Source organism: Lates calcarifer, linkage group LG7_1 (assembly GCF_001640805.2).
Source record: "Lates calcarifer isolate ASB-BC8 linkage group LG7_1, TLL_Latcal_v3, whole genome shotgun sequence".
NCBI lineage: Eukaryota > Metazoa > Chordata > Actinopteri > Centropomidae > Lates > Lates calcarifer.
This window is the reverse complement of record NC_066839.1, coordinates 2,976,232-2,994,072: the sequence shown is the minus strand read 5'-3', so window position 1 is coordinate 2,994,072 and position 17,841 is coordinate 2,976,232. Positions and strand designations below refer to the sequence as shown.

At 40.1% G+C, this 17,841-nt stretch overlaps 3 protein-coding genes across 4 annotated transcripts; 1 reads left to right on the top strand and 2 right to left on the bottom strand.

Moving 5' to 3' along the window:
- Positions 1-1,186: 1,186 nt before the first annotated feature.
- LOC127138926 (zinc finger protein OZF-like) lies at positions 1,187-4,582 on the bottom strand. The gene is made up of 2 exons (XM_018682881.2): positions 4,266-4,582; positions 1,187-3,682 (listed from the first exon to the last, which is right to left on the bottom strand). Exons 1-2 carry the CDS (start codon positions 4,414-4,416, stop codon positions 2,616-2,618), a joined length of 1,218 nt encoding a protein of 405 aa, XP_018538397.1. The 5' UTR covers positions 4,417-4,582; the 3' UTR covers positions 1,187-2,615.
- Positions 4,583-5,273: 691 nt separating this feature from the next.
- Positions 5,274-8,423, bottom strand: LOC108887449 (uncharacterized). 2 transcript variants are annotated; one of them, XM_018682883.2, is made up of 7 exons: positions 7,479-8,423; positions 7,019-7,351; positions 6,583-6,843; positions 6,413-6,448; positions 6,175-6,261; positions 6,062-6,090; positions 5,274-5,843 (listed from the first exon to the last, which is right to left on the bottom strand). In XM_018682883.2, exons 1-7 carry the CDS (start codon positions 7,513-7,515, stop codon positions 5,769-5,771), a joined length of 858 nt encoding a protein of 285 aa, XP_018538399.1. In that variant the 5' UTR covers positions 7,516-8,423; the 3' UTR covers positions 5,274-5,768. The 2 variants fall into 2 exon arrangements, with proteins under 2 accessions (XP_018538399.1, XP_050927663.1); XM_051071706.1 differs by having other exon boundaries at positions 6,413-6,445.
- Positions 8,424-10,105: 1,682 nt separating this feature from the next.
- crip2l (cysteine-rich protein 2-like) lies at positions 10,106-17,014 on the top strand. The gene is made up of 8 exons (XM_018682901.2): positions 10,106-10,298; positions 13,294-13,388; positions 14,705-14,762; positions 14,856-14,987; positions 15,395-15,463; positions 15,607-15,701; positions 15,907-15,964; positions 16,398-17,014. The coding sequence occupies exons 1-8, from the start codon at positions 10,256-10,258 to the stop codon at positions 16,460-16,462; spliced, it is 615 nt and encodes a 204-aa protein (XP_018538417.1). The 5' UTR covers positions 10,106-10,255; the 3' UTR covers positions 16,463-17,014.
- Positions 17,015-17,841: the final 827 nt, after the last annotated feature.

The following is a 17,841-nucleotide window of genomic DNA, read 5'->3' as shown; positions in this document are numbered from 1 at the left end:
TCATTTAATTTATAGGAGTGCCTCAATTAACATAATTTTTTAGTGGTGATATGTAACAGAGTACATTTACTTAAGTACTCTACCTAAGTACGACTGATTTTCCTCAGATGGCCAAGATTGAATGTAAAATTAACTCACCACATTTAACAAGCGATACACTTTTTAGTTTACTACATGTACGTTACAGTTTCAAAAACATAATGAGCAAATCAAATATGATGCAATATTACACTATTTACTGATGTGCGATATAGGTAAAGCATAGAAAAAACTGAAATAGCTGAAAAAATCTGAACCGAGGACGGAAAAACATTGTGACTTGCTCGCACTGCGGAACCTTTAACGTGTGAAACCAAGCGGAAGAGAACAAACCACTGTTAGCTTCGTGGTTGCGTGCAATTAGCAGGAGGATGGTGGTGTGGTCGCATCCCATGCTGAATATTTCAGTTGTAACGAAGCAGCGATGTCTTCGGTTCAGTATCTGAAAGAGTTCATCAACCAGCGACTAACTGCTGCTGCTGAGGAGATATTCAGAGTCTTTGAAAAAACCATCGTCGAGTACGAAGAAGAGGTCGACCGTCAGAAGTGACTGTGACTTATATTTGAATTATTTCACTTCTCCATCCTGGTAACGCTAGTTAGATGTAACTTAAAAACCAAACAAGGACTTGATTCACAAGTTGACTCCAGTATCTGTTTCAACACAGATAAGATAAGATAGTCTAACACTCTCATGTTTAGTTTTTTATAAGGAAGGTGGAGATCAACTCAGTTGGAGCAGTCCCAGCCTGGTCAGCTGCGAACACGAACTGATGAAGCCTCTTGGATGAGAGGTGAAACGTCTTCTAGACTATAACTAAGTCCAGTTGCTTTCGATTAAACTTTTTCCTTGAGATAACTATGACCTGGATGAATGAGAATATTCACAGAAGGTGGAGATGCTCTGTGTATAAAACTGGAGGCCCAGGGGAGCTGCGTCTTTGTCCTTTGTCTGTTGCAGCTTCTCGTTGCTCGGCCCAGGGCTCCTGCAGGTTTACTGATGTTACTGCTCTGATATTTCAATAAACTTGACATTTGGACTTTGCCTATCTCCAGTGGTCATTTCAACATATTTGACTCTCAAAAGACTGTTAATAGAAAATTCTGATATAGAACAAGCACATGAAACACAGCTTTTCATTGGCTACGTTTATTTCTATAGAATCTTTTATAAAACATACTAATTATACATGATACAGTGCCAAGTGTGCCAGAGTAGTGTTACACCAAAACTCTCTCAGATATAACTCCAGTTGTCACATGGTTGCAGCACTTTTCCAGACTTTATCTCTGGTGGCCATTAGTCAAAACGATTCAAACTCAAAAAAATCAAAGAGCCACTGATGCACCGTGGGTGTGTCATGTATACAGGCAAAAGAAGTTCATTCTCCAAACAACATCTGTGGTTTTTGTTGATTTATTGGTTGTTTCAAGAGAACAAACCAAAGAATCCTGCCTCTTGCACTGATGAAAAACACCCATAGGTCCTACCCGGTGCATGCTGGCCCTATACCTGCCTACATAGTTGAACGTGCGAGACGCCCATAGTGATATTCTACTGTTGCACTGACAAAAAATAAAGCAAACTATCTAAAATAAATGAATAAAATTCAGTCAGCACCTTACTGGTTACTCAAATCTCACCATCACATTCTTACCTTATTACCGTCATCTGTATCTTGTCCTTGACCGAAACTGGATTTGGACAGTGCTGTCTAAGTTTATGTCTTTGACTGCATCCTTATCTGTATGACTTTGGTTACCACAGCAACGGAGGGGAAATTTCTCCAGATGTCCACTATCAATCATTGTTTGGGCTCAACAGTAGTCCACTGTAATTCACTATGGAGGTTTTTATGATCTCAGTCATTACAGTGAGTATAAAGCCTAGAAAATATTAAAACACACTCAAGGTTAGAAAAAATCCTTCACACACACATCATCTGTTACAACTGTGTGTGTGTGTGTTTAACTTTTGAAGCCTGAAAGCGTTTTTTAGAACATGTTCTAGAGAAAAGACTTTCTCAGCTTCAACATCAGAGTTGACAAGGCAGTCATATAACAGGTAATGTATACAACAGTAAAATAAAAACCACTTGAGACTGAAGTCAAGGATTGGGAGACTACAGTACAAGTGTCAAAGAAATAATGTAAACATAAATGTGAGTAATGCAGTCATATGAAGTGAAAAATGAAGGTAGTTTAAAAGAACCTGAAGGTATTGTTGGCAATGCACTATGTTAAAGTAAGACCTCTTAAATTAAAGAGATGTAGCTACTGTTAAAGTGTGATTCATTCAAGAGCTTCACTCCAGTTTCATGCTGATGGTTTCTCCTGTGTATACTGATTCAGTCATAAATCTTTTCCCACAAGAGCTGCAACTAAGAAGCTCTTCTGTTGGTCCCTGTGTTTTTGTCCTTGAGCCACTAAAACTGAATGTTTCCCCACATATTTGGCAAACACAAAGCTAGACGCCTGCACATACTGTATCTTCTCTACTGAGACGCCAATGTATCTTTTCTCTCAGGCGTAGCAGTGATTTGACTTTGCACCACTGTGGGTCACCAGTAAACTGCTCAGTCTGAAAGCTCTCCCTCGTCTTTTGTAAATATACAGTTCTGACCTACGTGAGTTTTTAAATGCTTTCTCAAATCTGATGACTGACAGAATGCTTTCCCACAGGTGTAGCAGGGGTATGGTTTCTCACCTGTGTGCGTTCTCACGTGCTGTCTCAATGCTGACTTATCACTAAATCTTTTCTCACACGTGTTGCATGGGTATGGTTTCTCACCTGTATGGGTTCTTATGTGGACTGTCAAATCACCACTAGACACAAAACTTTTCCCACATGTCTCACAAGAATATGGTTTCTCACCTGTGTGAGTTCTCATATGCACTTTCAGTGCTGTTGTGTCAATAAAACCTTTCCCACATGTTTCACAGGAATATGGCCTCTCACCTGTGTGAGTTCTCATGTGCCTTTTCAAGGCTGAAATATTACCAAATTTTTTCCAGCATGTGTCACAGGAGTACGGCTTCTCACCTGAATGGGTTCTCATGTGGGCTGACAAGTTACGACTGTATCTAAAACTTTTCTCACAAGTTTCACAGGAATATGGTTTCTCATCTGAGTGGACTCTCAGATGCCGATTCAATCTGGACTGAATCTTAAAAGCTTTTCCACAAGTGTCACATTTGAAAGGCCTTTCACTTCTCTGAGTATTAGAGTCACTCTTTGACATGGGAGAGTTGTATTCATTATCACTGTCACTGCTGTTTTTGCGTCGTCTCCTCTGTGGCTTTGGTTCTGTATTTCTAGTTGATCCTGAGTCCTCATGTTTGCTTCCTCTCTGATCTTGACTCTCAGCTACAGGAGAGCTGTGAGAGAGGAGCTGGTGGTCACTGCCTGGTTCTGGTTCACTGTGGTCAGTTTCCTCATCATCAGAAGTCAACATAAAGGTATCAATCTCCTGCTTCAGTACAAGCTGCTCTCCCTCCTGACTGGTGCAGATTTCCTCCTGTTCCTCTTTAATCTGTAGTGGTTCTGGGTCCTCTTGGTCCAGACTGGAGTTCCTCTCCTGGTTACAGAGCTGCTGGTCAGTGAGAACCTCCTCCTCCTTACAGACATGCTGCTGTGGGAGATCTGGAGGAACAAAGACACAAGAAACAGGTTACAAGTGTATTGATAGAAAAATGACAATGTTGGAGTTAGCATCAGATAAACAGTTACAGGGAAAGAAAGTTAACTTATGAAGATACTGATTCCTCTGTTTTAGTGCCACATATCCAATCTTTCATTCTGTTTGAAGCCCACTCTCAAATTTGTGACAACAGACCAGGTTTAGTTTAAAATCACAAATTTTACCCACAAGAAGAAAACTCCTGAAAGTGTTAAAAGACAATTTCAGTTCTGCTGACTTTGTGAAAACACAATCACTGCTTTTCACCTCATCCAGACCAGGTCCATATAAAGAATTTACCTACAGGTGTCAGTGTATCATATGACAGTAAATACTTCATGGTTGTGATAACGTTGACAACTCCGCCTCTGTCACATCAAGACGCTCATGGTTAGATGGAGAAATCCTGGATTGCCACCGTCGTAGTTGTCAGGTTTAGTAAAGTCAGATAACGACAAGATACCCGGGGGTGTGTTGACCTTGCTTTATAGTACAGGCCTCTGGTTTATTGTTTATATTGAATAAGATCACTCCGGTTTTACAGACCTGTCCCGTGTAACTTGTCCAGCAGTCTGCGCTGACGGTCGACCTCTTCTTCGTACTCGACGATGGTTTTTTCAAAGACTCTGAATATCTCCTCAGCAGCAGCAGTTAGTCGCTGGTTGATGAACTCTTTCAGATACTGAACCGAAGACATCGCTGCTTCTTTACAACTGAAATATTTAACATGGGATACATCCACACCGCCGCCTTCCAGCTAATTTCATAGCTCCTTCCGGCTACGTGCACTTACTTTTGTTTACTTCTGTTTGGTGTCGCGCTGTTAAGTTCCGGCAGTGAGCGCGAGTCAGCTTTCGTTCCGCCCTCAGTTCAAACGTTTTTGTTTGTTTGTTTTTTTTTTTATCTGTGTCGCTTCATTTCTCAGGAAATTGGGTAAGTTTCTCTGTACTACAACATTTCCTTGATGACAATTCTCGCTATGTCGTAACCAATCATTTAAACAAGAACGAAGAGGAATTTAACACAGATACGTTTAAGTATTAATGACCGTTAAAAAAAAATACACCTGAACTCCAGCTGCTAGCAAGGTAAACAAAATGACTGTCGGTAAAATGTACTTTAAAGCAACATCATGTAATTGTTTACCATGAAATAGAGAACTGTGTCTCTGAGACAACGATGTTTTTGTCTTTATTTTGTAAAGAGGACGTTTGTTCAGATACCGCTTCCTGCACGAGGCTCAGTTCATTCTACTGCTTGACTTTAAGACGTCCTCTGGTGAAAATCCGTGTTAAACACGAGTGGCTTTAATTATATATGATAATGCAGTATAAAATAATAGTAAGCATTTTATGTGCTGTGTATATATTCAAACCCACTCACGGGTCGAAAGAGAGCCCGCGCTGTCGTCCATTTTGAAGATCTAATACCACCTGTGCTCTGATCACAGGTGTGAGATCAGGGTCAGACGTCATACTTTCACTTCTCTGCTTTGTATCTGTACACAGATGTTCACAAAAGCAGCTCCTATAAAGTGTAAAGGCACCACTGATATCATTAGTTCACAGATTTTATTTAATTTTTTACATATACAAATCTTTTCTACACATTTACAATCTTAAATTTCTCACGCAGATTTATTTTACAGGTTTAGAGAGGTTGATCGCTAAAGCTGTACGCTGATATTTTGCCAAGCTTATATCTTTAAAGAGTTGTGTTCTCATACAGTTACAGAAATTCAGAAACACAAGTTGCAAGGTCTTCGTCCATTCATCATAAAATGCCTTTAGGATTAATTTCACTTACATATGCAAATAAAATTCATCTTGTAGTTGAATCTTTAACTGTCCTCTTCCTGTCATATTTGCTGAAATCAGTGTTAACGGTTAAATATTCAATTCACAGCTTCTTATTTTTACCTGCTGCTGACACTTTCACCAGTAAAAATGACAAACATTATAAAATGCAACTTGGCTGTTGTCTGGTTAAAGCACTCAGAGTGAGATTTGAAGGAAAGTGTCACAACTATGCAGTCCATTTTGCTCCATGTCAGAATCTGACAGAGGCATAAAGATCATTCATGTTTTCATAGTTCACTGTAGTATCACCCTCAGTATTGTGCAGCTGTTAAAAAAATTGAATTAGAAATTTAATTTAATAAACAAATTTTGGACTTCAGTTAGATTTTCAATGGAACAACAGTGTTTTTAAATGGTCAGCAGTATTTATTCTTGTCTTATTCTGTTTCAACTAAAGAATCACAAGTAATCGTTAAGAAGAAACATCACAAAAATATTTAGGTTTATAAAATCATAAAAATATGATTCAGTTCTAGAACTCACATTGTTTTCATCCATCTGTGTTTTGGTTCCTGAAAAGATAAAAGAGAGAGTCGACTTCAGATCTATGAGAGCTTCTTATGTGTAAAAGTCTCATCTGTGAGTGTTTATCTCACCTTTAGTTTTCGCCCATATATTAACTGCCACAACGATTATTAATAGCGCTGCCAACCCCACAGACACGATGATGAACCTCTGCCAACCTGAGAATGAACAAAAAAACATGTTGACTGCAGTTTTCTGTTCTGTTGTAAATCCTGTAATGCATTACATACATTATACTTCACATTCATACATCTGACTTCCACAGCATAGAGAGAGAGTTATGAGGTATTCCACACGTTTAGTCCGTACCTTGCGGTTTTGCCACTTCTTCATCTGCAGGTGCTGCTTTTATTGCATCCACACCAGTAACAGAAGGGAACAACACATCAGCCTCATGTTTAACATTTGCAGAAACTAAATGAATAATATAAAACTTCAAATCCATGACATATAGACATATAGACTCATCAGATTCTCACCTGAGGACTGATGGCTGAAGGTGAACTGCTGCACCTTTCCAGAGTGAGTATCGGTCATTTCACACTTAAATAATCCAGACCTTGATGTGTAATTGTAATGAGAAGTCAAAATGGACACAGTGGCTGAGCAGTAAACCTGTGATGTCTTCATATCTCTGATATCTTTGTCCTCGATCAGCCACTTCACTCTGTGGTTGCACCATCCATATGTCGACACAGAACAGTTTAATGTCACCTGATCTCTGTTCTTCTGTTCAGTCTCTGGTGAAGATGGAGATATTGTGAGAGAAAGACAACAAGAGTAAAATGAACTTCATCACTGTAATCAGAATTATTGTAATGTTTCAGTATTTTGTTCTAACAAGACAGTTTGAGCTGAAAACATTATGAGATATATATATATATATATGTATATATATGAAATATATATACTCACTGGTAACAAGAAACAGAAAAACCTGAGCATCTGGACCTTGTTGTTGTCCTGATCTGTCAAACTGTCTGCAGGTGTATTTCCCAGCATCCTCAGCTGTGACCTTCTTTATAACCAGAGAACAGTTCTCTGTGAGACTCAGTCTGTCTGATTTAGATTTGGATTCTTCGTGGATCTTCCCAAATGTGACGAGCTTGACTTCTGCTGTGTTTATTTGACCACTGAGTGTCCACTGTGTATTTCCACAGTCCCTCTGGCTGTATGTCAGATTTTCACAAGGCAAAGTGACTTCATCCCCATCTCTGACACGGAAAGATGAGTATTGTCCAGTTACAACTGTAAAAGGAGATAATCAGAAGTATCTGACTACTGTACTCACAGTGTGATGACAAATATGGCAAAATCAGACAAAACAGTGGCTAATCAAATGTCCTCTCTGTTATATGGTTAAATATTTTCTTACCTGTGAGGTGAAGCAGCAGCATCACAGATAATGCCATGTTAATCCAGTTAAAACCAGACTTTCTGCTCTCTCTCTATCAGTGTCTAGGGCACTAATGTTCCCTCAAATAGAAAATGTCGTGAAATGAAGATGTCACTTCCCCATTGTTACTTAACTTAGAGTTTATGTTTCTGTCAGTGTGAGAGGAAGTGTATTTGAGTGAAGGCGGCCAAATTAAAAGATTTAGTCAAAAACACCATGAAAACATAAAAAATAAAACTCAGCTAAACAAAACAAAACATAATATCGGACCAGTATCAGGATCAACTGGTATTAAGCTTTAAAAACATGTCAGTATGTGTGTTTCTTCTTTGTTTCCTATGTTATGCTGAAAGATGTACAGGAAGTGACTTGCAGGATTAAACTTGCAGTATGTTCATAATTTTGCATCTGTCATTTCCCTTTTCTGTTTCCTTTGCAGAAGAAGATGTGACCACAGACTAAATCCTGTTTCTGAGAGTTATGCTAATTACTCTTAATTGCCCACAGGTGTGAATATGTGCATGAGAGGTTGTTTGTCTCTGTCGGCCCCTGTGATAGAGAACACAGTAATTAAATGACAGTTAGCATTAGCATGCTTACATGCTAAACTGAGATGGTGTGCATGGTAAATGGCTGCATTTTTATAGTGCTTTTATTCAGAGTGCTGTACAGTTCATCCATTCATTAACATACAAACTGAAGTAAGCTACCATGCAAGGTGCTGGCCTGAGCAATTCTGGGCTCAACTGTAGACTCTCAGTCTTGTCTTAAAGCTCACTTTGTGTACTTTAAAAAGAGTGAGTAGTATTCTTAAACATATTTTATTGGGTGCTTATTTTTTCAGTTGGACAGCAGAGCAGTCAGACAGACAAATGTGAAGGGAAAGCTTTTAAGTAGATATGAGACAGAAGTCGTTGTGGAGTCGACCCCCCCCCCCCCCACATCCCACACATCCAGTCATTGTTGATGTATGTGCCAAAACTACAGACAGACACAATCTGGAGCTGTTTATTTTAAGATTAGTGCATTCCCAGGCCCTAGATGGCTCAAGACTAAGTGCACTAACTGGAAAAATTTGCCACTGTTTCCATCTTTGCTGATTCTGTTTATGTGTGTTTATCTCATTGAAAATACAGCATGACTGGTTAGTCAATGAGACTTAAAGGAAAGTCCCACTAACAAAACATTTCTGCTTGAATATCCACTGCTCAGTGTCTTCTAGTGTTCTAGTCCCCAGTCTCCAGTTTGCCTTCATTTTTGTGGCATGGTATATTGTATATTATGTGGAGCAAACTAATTATAGGGGCCCATAACAGAGATTCACTAATTCAATTGTTAAATTATTAAATTTTTGTGATGAATCAGTTGCAGCTGCAGCGGCTCTTTTAATGTTTCAAGTGAAATATTTTAAAAGCCTGGCCTTAAAAATACAGAAAGTAAACAAGCTACATTTCAATTGTAATCTATTTTTATTCTTAATTACACACTAAAGGCCATCCAGTGTCAGCCCTTCTAGTATCACGGTGCCAAGAATATACAGAGCAATACTCTTGGGAGCTGCAGAGCATCACTTAACATTCCCGGTGAAGAGCTGCACTGTCAGGAAGCGTAACCTAACAACCGCACAGAGGCAACAAACAGAGCCGAGGAGCGACACTGACGAATGCAGGGCAGGCAACATTGCTAGGATTTAGGATTAATTGCATTTCCAAAATAAAAGCACCGGTGTGTTACTGTGGAGAGTTTTAGCTCTTTAGCAGCCACAGATGTGCGAATTAACGTCATCGTGCCGTTAGCAGGACAAAATAATAACTGAATACTGGAACTATAAACCAATCAGCCACAACATTAAAACCAATCACCTGTTTTAATCAGTGTATTTCCTAACTTTGTTAAGCCATGAAGCCATGGGGAATAATTTAAACTACAATACAAACTTTAAATCACATTAGTGATGAGTCAGTAGGAACTCTTTGAAACAAGCCATGGATAAACACAACATTAAAACCAGTTTCCTGCTTTCATATTATGGCTAACTGATGTATGTTATGTTCTGTAATCTAGTGATTAGACGTCAGACAGACACAGAGGAACATGTTTGAAGGCTTGTTGTCCACAGAGGTCAGGGAGCACACAGACTAAATACACTCAGGAGGAAGATGATTAGACACAGGTGCAACACATTAAGGGGCTGACGATCACAGGTGCAGGAAGCAAACTCTGAAATGAGACGAGAGGGTGAGTACAACCTAAATAAAACAGGAAATTCAATATGACATGAAAGAATAAGAACATGACCTAATGAGCAGAAACACAGAAAAGGTCCTTGCAGTTTAATTGGATTTAAATGTTATTTCTAGGAGACAGAGCTGGCTGTTAGATAAATGTAAAGGAGATAGTGAGTGGGTGAGTGGAGTAAAGAATGTTTTCTAATGAAATATAGCGCAGCAGAAATATAAAGTAACAGTTATAATAGACACAGATGCAGTCAGGAAAACATAGGGACAGGGTGTTGGTACCATTTCCTCTACTGTTACTGCATGATGTCATCGCGAGGGCGGGGCTATGCAAATTAAGGAGAAGAAGGAAAGCGAGGATGTGAGCCTCGGTCACTCCCATCATCCTCATCACCATCACCATCCCCGCCATCCTCTGAGGTGTGTCTGCGCCGCTGCAGCTGCAGACAGAGACAGGAGACAGACAGGACCGACTGAAAACGACCCGTTCACTCTGTCCCGATCCGGTTTTCACGGAACATGGCGTCGAAATGTCCTAAATGTGACAAGACGGTGTATTTCGGTGAGTGCAGCCGGAGCCGCCCAGCATCGTGATTGTGACCAGAGGCGATGGCTTTGACTCGCCTGCTGGGTGGGAGTGTTAGCATGAGTGTGATGTCTGCTGTTCTTCACTGCTTCATCTTATCTAATCCATACTGTGTGTTTCCAGTGAGCTGGGTCCGTGTGTTAGGCAGATCCATCACAGGCCAGGAGGCCATGCTGACGTATATCACCCATTCATAAAAAGGCTTTTGTTTCATGAATCCATAGATTTGATAAAGTCATTGTGTCTGATCACAGCAGTTCTTCTGACAGACATGGAGATCATTGGTGTTTTAATTCATGACTGTGCATTTTTATGGAATTATATCTGTAAAACCTTGTTGTAGGAATGAGAACATTATAACAAATGATTGTTTAAATTCACCTTTAAAGCTCTGGAGTTGAATACATCAACCAAAGAGACTAGTAGAGAATAGTTTTAGGTTTATTTGATGAACACACCTCAGCCTCTAGGAAACTGTGATGACTATTTTTTATTAGTTTTTAGACTAATCAATTACTAGACTAATTGGCAGATTAATTGATAATGAGAATGGTTGTTAGTTGCAGCCTGAATACATCAGATGGCTTCATCAGGAATATGTAGGAGTACAGTCGTTTTCCAGCAGGGCCAAAAACAGCTAATACCCGTCGCTAATACCTGCTAATACTCACTAATAAGCTCTTACTGTAATTATCTGGAGTCTGCCCCGGGCTGTATCAGCATGCTCCCGTCCTTTTCCTAAATACAAGATTAGCAGTTTGTTAGTGAAAGGAAAGTGACAGTGTCTCAACATAAATGCCTCAGATGGTGAGTCCCAGGCTCAAACCAGACTGTGGTGGGTTCAGGGTCTTTGGATAAGATTACAGTGAGCCTGTTTGAATGGTGTTATCTGACAGCTTCGCATTCACATTTATCAGTTCATCAGTGGTCACTGGACACTGGTGTTGATAAGCAGTTATGTTCTAGTTTAAAGAGGGGGTTTAGCCACCATATATCAATTTTCAGCTCCTTTTCATTTTGGAGCCACACCACATGGCATCGTAAATAATTCATTGATTGCACACTGATCATTGTATAGATTTTCTTTCTGTTCTTTCTCCTTCATTCTCTCTGGAGAGAACAGCAGTAAACCACGCCCTGTTGGCTCAGCCAAACACACTGATCTCTCAATCTGCCTGCTTGAAACTCTGCAGTAAATCTGATGCCAAAATGAAATGTGCACCTCAGAAGGAATACGTTCCCCCAGGCAGCTGCTGTTTTGCAGGTGCATGGTGAATTTATTCCGTTTGAGATGCATTTAATAGACTGCAAGCTCAGAACTTTATCTACTTTGTTTATATGAAATATAACAGTGGGGTAATGTGATTAATTTTGAAGGTTATGCAAAGATAATGAAACTGATGTTTGTACACTTGACTTGTTACACACATACATGCCATCCACCATCAGTGCACAGTGCTCCCTGTGTGCCAAGGTGACTTACTGTCACATATCACAGTGACAGGCTGGCCAGTCAGTGAGCCTAAACAGGAAGTGTCATGTTGTATCAGGGCCTCAGTGTATCTGCAGGGATATTTTGGGAGGAGGACAAACAGATAAATGACTGTTAGGGAAAGTTTCTCTCCCTCTGTTCATCCTTCTGTCCTTTCTACAAACGTCTCTCTGAATGACACTGAGTAGTTTGGTCAAAGGCTTCTCCTCAGGGACTCAAACATTTTGGGGGGCAGAGGACAGAAGAGGGGGAGGTTTGTGCAGTTTAACTTTTCTGGGAGTTTCCATAATTCTGTTGACGTTTTCACACATTGTTTAATATTGACAGACTGATACCAATCTCATATCTGTATCTGCCAACAGCCGGCTAACTTAGCTTAGCATAAAAGCTGGAGGCAGGGGGACACATTTAGCTCGTCTGTGTCCAAGGTAACAAAATCCAACTATTAGCAGCAACACAACTATTTCTTGGCCAGGAGTAGTAACTTCCTGAAATCACAGCTAGTTGCCTGGCAACTGGTCCTAGCCAAGAAATAGCCCAATGAATTGTCATTTTTCCACTTTGGTTTTTATCCTCACAAATCAGATGTAACGTTTTAATTAGCTTACAGGTGCTGGAAGGTGGATATTGTTAGGTTTGGACAGAGCTAGGCTAGCTGTTCCCCTCTGTTTCCAGTCTTCATTCTAAGCTAAGCTAACCAGGTGCTTGAACAGAATGTAGTGTCAATAAAGCTGCAGGGATGGACGAACATATTTGAGGTTAAGGTCATGCAGAAAGTTTGAATTGATATGAAAGTGAAAATCTGTCTGAGTCATTGCGCTGCCCTTCAGAGCGCTGGGGAAGGAATGTGCTTCAGGTTGATATGAACTCTTAAGTATCTGTCAAGTGCTGTCTTATCACCTAGACTCATGGCCTGAATTTATAACAAACTCCTCCGCTCTTACTTTTTACTTAGGTCTTGTTTATTCAAAAAATGAAATAGCTGCTGCACTGTGGATTGTGTTTGAATAAATAGTCACATTTTAACCTTGACCTCCTTTACATCTGGGATTAAAATCAGCTTGTTTGAAGACATAGTGAAGATTGCACATAAAAATGAGGAGAGCTGTTCAAAGCAGAGGCAAAGGGATGCTGTCTGAGGAGGAATGCCAAGCTTGAAAAGCTCTGCAGTTCTGCTGTGCTATCTAAGCTGTCTGTCAAATCTTTTCCCTTCTCTGCACTGAAGGACTCGCAGTTCTTCCAGTGTTTCTGTGTGTGTTTTGAAATTAACCCACACCTGGTTGCACTTGGCATGGCTTGGATGATTGGATCTTGATTCTGTCTTTGGTGCATTTTTGGGGTACCCCACTAAAACCAGGTGACCCTTGGCTGAGAGAACCTCAGTTAGATGTGGAGCTTAATGTCTCATGAGCATGTAACTGTTGTTTGATGATGCAGTTTGATGTAAATTCCTGATTTCTGCCTCCTTTTCTTCCACAGCGGAGAAGGTGTCGTCTTTAGGGAAAGACTGGCACAAGTTCTGTCTGAAATGTGAGCGCTGCAACAAGACTTTGAATCCAGGAGGCCATGCTGAGGTGAGAGGAGCTGACCTCAGGATTTCCACTTTAAAGTGATGAATCTGATCAAAAGCTTTAACTTTTGTGATTTATAATGTGAATAGTTGTGTAGGCTGATTCAAATATGCACTGTAACCTCAGCAGGAAGTGCTGTGTTTCTCTGTGGTCACATTTGTACAGTCACTCAACTGACTTTCTAACCCAGAGGAAACCACACAGGAAAGGCTGTACAATGACTGCACAAATTTGACCACAAAGAAACGGTATGCCCTTCATGCTGAGGTTACATTCTCTGTCATCAAAGGTTAAAAAGTTATTCCTCTTCTTTAGTTTGAGGATCTGTTCACATTAAGTTTATTCGTATTTAGTTTATTTTTGGTTCAGTTTGTCCGGGTAAAGTCTTTACTCGTAAAAACATTTGGTTCACAGGCAGGAAGACAAACAAATCCAGAGGGTAAGGCAAACTCAAGGTCAGGAAACTCTTAAGGCAAAAATACTGGAAAACTAACACTGTCACAGAGATCAAAGACAAAGAGCAGGGAGCACAGAGGAGGAGACAGTTAGACACAGGTGCAACACATCAGGGCAGGGCAGGCAATCAGAGCAGGTGGATCTGAAACGAGAGGGAGAGGTTAGAGACCAAAATAAAACAGGTTATACCTCAATAAAAAAAAAACAGCTGCACTGAGATGTCTGAAAGTATCTTAAATGTAGTGAAGTAGAGGCATGAAATGATAATTAAAAGACCTCAAGTACCTTAAAGTTGTACCTTAAAATAAATAAACATACTTTGTTACTGAGTAAACTCACTGAACTTTTTACGTCACACACGTCCATGTCTAAAAATACATCGCTTTAATAGATCGATGAAGCCACCAGTGTTGCATATTTCATGTCTAAAAATATATGTGGTCACTAAAGCCAAGATTTTTACTGGAAAAGACGTTGACAGTTTTAAACAGCTCATAGTTATAAAAAAAGAGTAATTAGTCTTTTCTGGCTTTCACAGAGAATAGTAAGATGAAGTGATGATAAACAGACCATATGATAGACTGATACTGATATGTAGCTCTTTTGTCATGTGTTATAAATTGGTGTGAGAAGAGAAAATAACAGAGAGCAGACAAGTCTTATAAACTCATGTGAATAAGTTCTGGCTCACTTGTTATTTGGCATTATGTGAATCCAAACAGACTGAAAACAAAAATATGTTTAACTAAACTTTCCCACTCTGGGTCAGAACAGTAAAAACAGTCGGTTTAGCTTAGATTCACTCGGAGTCTCTGAGGAATGGTTGCGTTTTCTTACTGTCCCTCCTCCCTCGTCTTTTACAGCATGATGGGAAGCCTTATTGCCACAAGCCCTGCTACGCTGCCCTCTTTGGACCAAAAGGTGCCGTTTCCTCTTCTTCACACTTGAAAAGTGGAAATGGGGCATAATGATAATGCCATGGTTTGTAAGTGCAAGATTTCCATGTATTTTTAGGTGTGAATATCGGCGGAGCTGGTTCCTATGTGTATGACACTCCTGTCAACGAAGCCCCTGCAGCCGTTTCCATGGAAACAGATGCTAAACCACAGGAGGAGAAAAAAGCCCCTGCACGGGGACCAGTGAAGGGTGAGAAATATGAGGAGCAAAAAATAGAAAAACTGTCAGAGACATTCAGCGTCTGTTAGAATAGAACACGCTCTGGACAGATTAGGAAGAAGGAAGTTTAGGTCTCTTTATCTGCACATCACTGAAGACAGAGGGAAATCAGGATGACAAAAGGAGAAACTCACAGAGGAAGAAAATATATCAAACTGTCAGGAAACTCACACACACACACACACACACACACACACACACTGATGCAGATGAAGATTTTTCAGTCAAAGTGATGACATGAGAGATTGTGTGTGACCCCCCCCCCCCCCCCCCCCCCCCACACACACACACACACACACACAGCAGACAAGTTGATTCTCCCTAAAAACTTGTAAGTCTACATATCAGAATAATAATGTCCACTGTTGCTTCTCCAGCTGCAAGCTTTTCATCTTTCTCTGGAGGACCCAACATCTGTCCCAGATGCAACAAGACGGTATATTTTGGTGAGCAGATCGTGTGCCTTCATATCTCTCTATTAGTTGAGTGTTGGAATGTGTCTCGGTGACTAAGTCGGCTTGTTGCCATAGTGACTATCTCCATGGTGGCCTGTGTGTGTGTGTGTGTGTGTGTGTGTGTGTGCGCGCAGCTGAGAAGGTGTCGTCTCTCGGGAAGAACTGGCACCGGCCCTGTCTGCGCTGTGAGAGATGCAGTAAGACTCTGGCTCCTGGCAGCCATGCAGAGGTGAGATACAGGTTTATGATCGTAGGGCGTTTTACTAAAGAGAAAAATGAATGCATTTTACAGGCAGAAAATACCTTGATTTGATATATTCTGATGAGGTTCATATAGTTCTTGTTACTTTTACTGACATTACTGATGATCTTATGTTGCTGAAAGTTTAGGTGATGAAACATCAGTATGTGTAATTATTGTCTCTCTGTTACAGCATGATGGACAGCCGTACTGCCACAAACCGTGCTACGCTGTGCTGTTTGGACCCAAAGGTATGAAGCAAGAAACACTTTTGATGCAGCACAGGGAACTGGACAGCAGGGTGCGCCAGTGCTTAGAGAGAGACTGTCTTTGAGCCACGATCAGTCTGCAAAGGGAAATAATAGCAGACAGAAACCAGTTCATTTACAAGAGCTACTCCAAACTTCAGGCTGAGATTGACCTAAAAATGTTTATTGTTCCAATATGTACATTTCTTCAGCTATTTATCTTAAATATTTCATGTGTTCTTTCCAGTGTTTCCAGTCTTTCATGAGTCAGTATTTCACGTTACGTCATACGACCTACATCAGGACCTGTGTTAATGTGTATTTGTGATCACTAATGACAGAAGTCGAAAGGGAAACGATCTGAAAACCTCTGCACATTGTCAAAACTATCTCCCACTGACCCTTCAAAGTTAAAGGCCGTGTCCTGCTCTCTCAGGTGTAAACACTGGAGGCGTCGGCAGCTACATCTATGACGACCCTGAAGCTGAAGCACAGCCCTGAGCCCTGACGCTGCCTCCAACACCCAGACGAAGTTACCGCCTCCCGGACCCTCAATGTTTCTTTGATTTGCCTTCAAACATCATGGTGACAAATGATATGTACTGCACTCACAGGGATGGATATTTAGATGTTTTTGTTGTATTTGTATATTGTTTATATATCTATTTTTTGTACTGAAACAAACCTTTAATATGTCCTCCCATGTGAGTTTCAGATTTGCCTTTCAGTTTCTCGGTTCTCTTTGCCAAATACTTATTAGCCTATTATGTGGTGGATTAAAGCGCCTGTGTTTTTTCACTCATGATTAATAGATTTTTGAACTTTTGTGCACTTAAGACATGTACTGTATGAAAAAAGTACCAGCCCACAAATTTATCGTCAGTGTTTTTTGAACAAGTTCATCCTGGCTTTACAAATGAATGACGACAATGTAGATGTAGTGAAAATACACACAGACACGTGTTTTACTGATTGTCATGAAGCTGAGTTTTGGGTCTGTTTTGAGCAAAAAGTGATCAAACGTTTTCTACAGTAAAACTGTGTGATACTAAATCAGTGTCAGTGGATGTGTGTTTGTTCATACATACTACACATACTGTATTTATTTATTACAAAACAGCAACAATTCTCACAAGTTAGAATTAGGCAAGATGAATTTATTTCACAGCATATACAACTTTTTTCAGGTCATTGATTATATGAAATAATTGAGATTGCTTTACAGCTTTGCTATGATGAAACAATAATACTCTGACTTAGGTTTGCTGACTATTACTGAATTTAATCAAACACAACTTTACAACAAACCAGCTCTTTGCTCAGTTGGTAATCCAGGTTGGAGACCAGCACATTAACAAGCTTCAACAGGTCTGGTTTTGGCCAGTCACGTAATTACAAACCGAAACTTACCCACTGTATTATTAACATACCAGCCTTTCAAAGGTGCAGCCAAATTAAAAGGTAAAACGTCACTGACAGGTTGAAGTTGGCAACACCCCTTACTGGAAACAGGGGCCCGGAAGCTACAACAAGTTACACAGAATAATACCAGAAGTTGGGAGAATGTGTCAACACAATAATAGTGTATAAAGTAAATTCTGCATTAAAAAGTAATAAAGAGTAGCAAAGCACATACGTAAGGACAGTAATTAAGCACAAATTCGAGGTACTCGTACTGTATGCTGCATTATAGGTCCTCTACAATTTATACTTTGAGTACACTTGTGTAGTTTAATCTGAAGTAAAACATCATATTACACGAGCTGATCTATATGCAAATATTTTCATCTGGTAAATCACTAATATCTAAAGCTGTCAGATATCTGTGGGGAGTAAAACTACAGCATTTGATCCGTATTCAGACTATTCACTGACTGCAC

Excerpts from the sequence above, each read along its gene's own strand:
- crip2l (XM_018682901.2), top strand. The coding sequence starts at position 10,256 with ATGGCGTCGAAATGTCCTAAATGTGACAAGACGGTGTATTTCG. Across the intron at positions 10,299-13,293 it reads TGACAAGACGGTGTATTTCG|CGGAGAAGGTGTCGTCTTTA; the intron begins GTGAGTGCAGCC and ends TTTCTTCCACAG. Across the intron at positions 14,763-14,855 it reads TGCCCTCTTTGGACCAAAAG|GTGTGAATATCGGCGGAGCT; the intron begins GTGCCGTTTCCT and ends ATGTATTTTTAG.
- LOC127138926 (XM_018682881.2), bottom strand. The coding sequence starts at position 4,416 with ATGTCTTCGGTTCAGTATCTGAAAGAGTTCATCAACCAGCGACTAACT. Across the intron at positions 3,683-4,265 it reads GGACAAGTTACACGGGACAG|ATCTCCCACAGCAGCATGTC; the intron begins GTCTGTAAAACC and ends TTGTTCCTCCAG.
- LOC108887449 (XM_018682883.2), bottom strand. The coding sequence starts at position 7,515 with ATGGCATTATCTGTGATGCTGCTGCTTCACCTCACAG. Across the intron at positions 6,262-6,412 it reads AGAAGTGGCAAAACCGCAAG|GTTGGCAGAGGTTCATCATC; the intron begins GTACGGACTAAA and ends GTTCATTCTCAG. Across the intron at positions 5,844-6,061 it reads CACAGATGGATGAAAACAAT|CTGCACAATACTGAGGGTGA; the intron begins GTGAGTTCTAGA and ends TTTTTTTAACAG.